The following is a 5,462-nucleotide window of genomic DNA, read 5'->3' as shown; positions in this document are numbered from 1 at the left end:
TAGCATAGTCTGCATTTGGCGGGGTTTTTTTTCCCTTCTCTTTCTTTCCTTTCTTCTGCTGAATGATTTTCCTTACAGGATTTAAGGGTAGGACTCAGCCTGTAGCGGATGACACCTGCACAGCACTTCACAGCAAAGCTATATAATACTCTCCAAAAGCAATATAGCATGCTGAAAGCGACCTCCGTGGCAGGAAAACTTCACCACTTTACTTTAGTAGTGGTTTGCCAGTTTGTTTACAGTTAGAATAGGGTATAAGAGCGGAAATGTAATTAGACGTTGCTTTTTGTCTGTCCTAAAAGATTCTTTGAAAGTACTTGCAAGGTTTTATGTCTGTGGGTTGTCAGCAGAGATCATGTGCACAGGACATGCTGAATATAGTATCATGACTTACTGAGATAAATTCAGAACTGCGATAAAAGCCCAAACTGAGAGTCAAACCTGCAATGATTTTGTGTTCAGTTACCAGGTATGTAAATCTCTGAAATTAAACCCATTTCCATTAGGTAACACGTCAGACACCCTGAGGTACCTTTTTGGCACCGTATGCATTTATTACTTACGTGTCTAAGAGCTGGGTAGGAACCATGCAGCTCGGAATTTGAATCTTGTATTTGCCTGAATTTCTGTGTTAATGGTGAAGATCTGCAGTTTGAGCAGTGAAATGTAGCAATGTTTCACTCCTGTAACTGCACTAGAATTGGCAGGAGGCATGAGAGTGGGAGGGAAATTTTTAGTGCTGAAAGGGTTTTTTTATTATTATTATTTCCTACAATATCGTTTAAAGGAAGAGAGAAAGCCACACACTTGTTCCTCTTTGACTTTTTATCTCTAGTGCAAAGAAAGCATAGTGCTACTACTGTAAAATACTAATCCCATTGCATCTGTTAAATCACATGTTCTGTATGATTGGCTATTTGTTTTGGCCTGACAAAGAAATTTTATCAGGATTTAATGGCATTTCTCTCTTAGAAGAGGGGTACGTTAAAGCATATCCCATGGGCTGGTCACAAGGTTTTAAATTTAAAGCCCACAAAGCAGCATTAATACTAGAGTTCATGCAGCCTGTTTAAAAATTATTCTTGGCGAAAACTCTGCAACTATCGCTTCATTAGTTAACAGACCCTTAGAGATAATTTGGAACTGGGCCAGAATGGATATATTTCTCCTGTAGGCCAGATCTGTAGCTGGCAAATTTCTGACACTGATGTTTTTGTCAATTAGCAGAGTTGTAGCATTACTCGATCTTCATGCATTTGTCAGTACTGCAGAGCAAATTGTGAAGGAGAGTTGAGAGTGTGGGCTACAGAGCTGTGCGCTCCCTCCATCCCACTCCCAACTTAATATGAAGTTCTCATGCAGAGAGAAGCCTTTCAAAACGATTTACAGTCAGTGGGTCGGGAATGACAGAGGTAGTAATGAGATATGGGGCTTTTACCACTAAGTCAGTGGTGTGGATCCAGCCCAAATTGGTGTTGACCTAAAGTCATCCCTGCCTGACAGCTGATTCCTGCCATGCTGTGGTGGTTACAGCCGGTTCTTTTAGGACAGGTGTGAATGTCCGAGGGACCGAATGAACAAGCATGTAGAAATACGGGCTTCCACTGGAGGGACTGAAGTGCTAGAGCAGAGCTGAAGTACAGAAGTGTAAGATGATTGCACATGCAACAAAACTCTTCATGAAATAAATGTATAGCCTTTAATGCTATCTTCTAGCTGAAGGGGTCGTATCCTTCAAAGTGCTACCAGTTACCATAGAATCAAATATATCACTGGTTTAACCCATAAATGGTGTCTAAACCCGAAAAGGAAAAAAAAAAAATCTAAGCAGGGAAGTAGAATGAGCCTCAAATGAGGGTGTATTTTAGTCTCACTTTTGCAGCTGAGCTGACGAACAAAGTTGTTTTCATAGGTGAAATGAAATTTGGACTTCACAGTTTTGGAGAGATGCAGTTTAGCAGCATTATAGATGTGCAATATTCTGCTTCTAATGTCTGCTGGGTTTTATGGGTCTGCTCCAAAGTCCATTGGAATTGATAGAAAGTGCCACTGACTCCACTAAGCTCAAGCCCTTCCTGTGCAGAAAAGATGCAGGTTTGTTTTGGGGTGTTTTCTGATTCTCTGAGGAGCTCAGTCTTCTCATCAGCTAAACCCTATAAAATGAATGTCAGCAGATGTGTAGGAGGAGTAGCAGAAGTATCAAGTGTAATGCACTGTCCAACACTGGGTATTCTTAGTGCTCTGTAGAAAGCTGCGAGAGCAGGTAAGTATCCCGAAAGGAGCTAGCCCAAAAAACAAACGTTGACTAACAGTTTCAAGCATGTGGAAATACTTTTGGTTTCAATGGTTTTGAAATTAGTGACGTGTATAGTCAGGATTTCTTCTTAAAAGAAGATCTAGAGGGCTATTAGAGAACTCACTAAAATTTAAAGCTCATTTCCAAGCAACTTTGATTACAAATGTTAAAAGAAAAAAAACAACCAACCAACAACCCAAACCTGCCCCCTCGCCACCAAACAGGAGAGAGATATCAAATATGATGTAAAGTAAGGAGACACATCTAAAAATATCAACCAGCTTTTTATTCATGAAACTTTATCTCCTGTCCTTGCTTTGCTCTGCCTTGACATTTGGTATAATTATTTTTCCAGCAGGTGGAATTGTCCTTATTTAAATAAACTGAATCTAATGCTGTAATCTGCCTGTTAGTATGAACCAACAGAGCCTGAGTTTTGGCTAACAGGCAGAGAGCTCCTTTTGTGCCAGCACAGAAGACTGCTTGGGAAAACCATTTTCAGATACACAAAAAAAAACTAGAAGTGCTGTACTTCCTTCACATTATTGTATATTATGGCTTCAGCTGGGAGAGCTTTCTAACACAGATCTTTCTGTAGTGTTGTTTTTGCTCCACAAAATTGTGTAACAACAGTAATGTGGTATCTCTGTCTTTCAGGTTTTGTTTCTTGGATATTAAGTTGCAAATCTGAAGAGATGGCATTTCTTGCACTGCACGTGTTGATTGGGATATTTATTTACTCTAGCAGCGCAAAAGGATCTTCCCAGCCTCAAGCAAGAGTGTTTTTAACATTCAATGGTAAGAAGATAAACATTCTTAAGTAAATGTTATGATTGAACATTTTCTTCTTCCCCTTAAATTCAATAACTGAGTAGAAATTGCTTTTTGATCTGTGTCCACAATTTTATTTTTGGTTTGTGTTGCTGAGGTACCTGTCAGCCTAAATTTGATTTTTACCTGAAATTCATTGCCACTATAGCTATAAGTACGTAATGCTTTCTCTTTATTTTGAGTTATTATGGCTTACCAACAACTAAAGGTTTTATTTCTTATCCTTAGTTTTATTTGGGAAAGATGATGGCACGTGGCATGTAGTGGAAGTTACTAATGATTTGGGTTGCTTTCATTCAGTGCCCAAATGAGACACTTTATACTCTGAAAATCAGGCTGCCTGAAAGTTTGCCAAGGTAGCTAGCAACGGAGTCCTTTGACAAAATATTATTCCTTGTGCACTTTGTACAATGTGTTGGATGTACAGAGCATGCAGCAATCACTAATGCCTACATACTATAAACAAGCAATCAAAATTCTTATTTTTGAAAGAAGGGAGCGTTTACTTCTGAAGTGATGAGCAGTACCTTATTGCTGCAATTACCCCAGTATTACTTTAGTAGTAAGGTAGCTTATTCTTCTAGTACTAATCGCTGTCTTAAATGCTGATTTTTAGCCACCAGTTCAGAATGTGTGTGTTCTTCAGGCTTACTGTTTCTGTTAAATTTGAGCAGAAATTTTGTGTCACTAACTATAGGGGAATTGACTTTCTTCTGCCTCTGCCTTCTCTGCAATTGTCTTTGAGGCATGAGGGCTTGCTATTCCCTGCGCCGATACTGTCTGTATTAGGGTGGTTTGTATGGTTCACAAGTGCAGGGATGCCCTGCAACTGCTATGTTCTCCCATGGGAATATTTATTCTGTGTGCTCTGAATAGTCTTTAAAGAATCACTTTAAAAATAGTAATAGTTAGTAAGTATCTCAAACTGCTGTTCACCACGATGATCATAACTATGTACTCTTGACTCTGAAAGACATCTGGAAGGACACCTACCAAGTTAGACCTTCCACAAATACCAACCAGCAGACTCAACAATTACAAGATATTGTCTATAGTAGAGTATAGGGCCCTAAACTTATGAGTGCAATACCTAATAGGTGCAAAATGGCATGGTTCCAGTAAAAGCAGTAGTAGAGATTGCATTCCAAGAGGGAACTGCCAAATGAAGAAGTAGGTGGGAATTTTCTTGCTTAAGTAACACTGACTTAATGTAGATGGTACTGAATCAGCACAACTCAACACAGAAGCAAGTTTGGCTGTGGCTGTGTGTCACACCTGCAGGTTTGTCACAGTTAGGCAGAACAGGCTGATTGAGTTTTCCACAATGTGTCCATGGTGGCCCTGGAAGTAATCTAGGCTTCCCCTGATCTCTGGTATGAGCATGAAGTAGGAAGTGTTCAGGTTTTGTGGTACTCAGCCTTGTGAATGGGAAAGAATCATCATGAGGGGCAAATGGTTTTAGCCTGGACTCAAGAGATTTGTGTTTTCTTCCTTGGTTCATCACAGGTATCCTGCAAGTCTGAAACACAGAACCACCCGTAGAGCAAAAAACCCCCAAACCTAGGGATTTAGAAAAAATAATGACTGGGTGAATTGAAACCTTAGTTTCTCTGTCCCTCTCTGAAAGGAGGTTGTCCCCCTTCCTTTAGAAGGGGTTATGACAGCTTCATGTCACAGTGACCCCTTTGGTGACATTCTTGGGCCCAAGAGCTCTGCCACCCTGTGCTGGCCCTGGGGACCTGACTGTAACCCTGCTGGGCTGCCTCCATTACAGCTCGCTTCTGCAATATCATCTACAGCAGTCGCATGTCCTGTGTCCTCTCCTTGATTTTTTTTAAAGCAATGCTTTGCATAGGTAAAACTGAGTCTCTATCCTCAGTGAAAATTAGGGCAAAGTAAGTGTCACCAGAGCCTTGCAATACTATTTCATTATCTTAAAATGGACATTTTACTTTCTCTAATACTTATGTTCAACATTCAACCTTTGAAAAAAAAGTTACATTTTGAAGTCCTTGATTTTTAATGGGTCTTTCAAAGTCATAAAAGTAAGAAATTAATCACGCATTTTACAATATGACAAGTAATGTCTGAAATAAAAGGCTGAGCTTTTTGTATAATATGAAACCAGTAATTTTATTTTTAAGCCTGATTTCCAGATGGTAAGAAACAGCTTTCATTATGTGAAAAGAGTTTGCAGGTGTATAACAAGGTAATGGTCCCTCCTGTAGTATGAACTTCTGTTCTATAAATCTTCATTTATTTACATGAGTACTGATATAAAAGAAAAAGGTGAAACTTTGTATTGTTCTCTAGCCAAGTGTGATAACACACTCTT

The 5,462-nt window shown here is 39.5% G+C and overlaps 1 protein-coding gene across 1 annotated transcript in view; it reads left to right on the top strand.

The window, feature by feature from the left end:
- Positions 1-2,989: 2,989 nt before the first annotated feature.
- SEMA3C (sema domain, immunoglobulin domain (Ig), short basic domain, secreted, (semaphorin) 3C) overlaps positions 2,990-5,462 on the top strand; it is a gene marked incomplete at its 3' end in the record, with an annotated part of 114,835 nt that continues 112,362 nt past the window's right edge. Inside the window, exon 1 of the mRNA XM_009696536.1 lies at positions 2,990-3,094. Within this exon, the coding sequence (XP_009694838.1) occupies positions 2,992-3,094 (103 nt within the window). The remainder of the gene's footprint in view (positions 3,095-5,462) is intronic.

The sequence above is a fragment of the Cariama cristata genome, unplaced genomic scaffold (assembly GCF_000690535.1).
Source record: "Cariama cristata isolate BGI_N322 unplaced genomic scaffold, ASM69053v1 scaffold16183, whole genome shotgun sequence".
In the NCBI taxonomy this organism is placed as follows: Eukaryota; Metazoa; Chordata; class Aves; order Cariamiformes; family Cariamidae; genus Cariama; species Cariama cristata.
The sequence above is the reverse complement of the archived record's forward strand: the minus strand, read 5'-3'. Positions and strand labels throughout refer to the sequence as shown.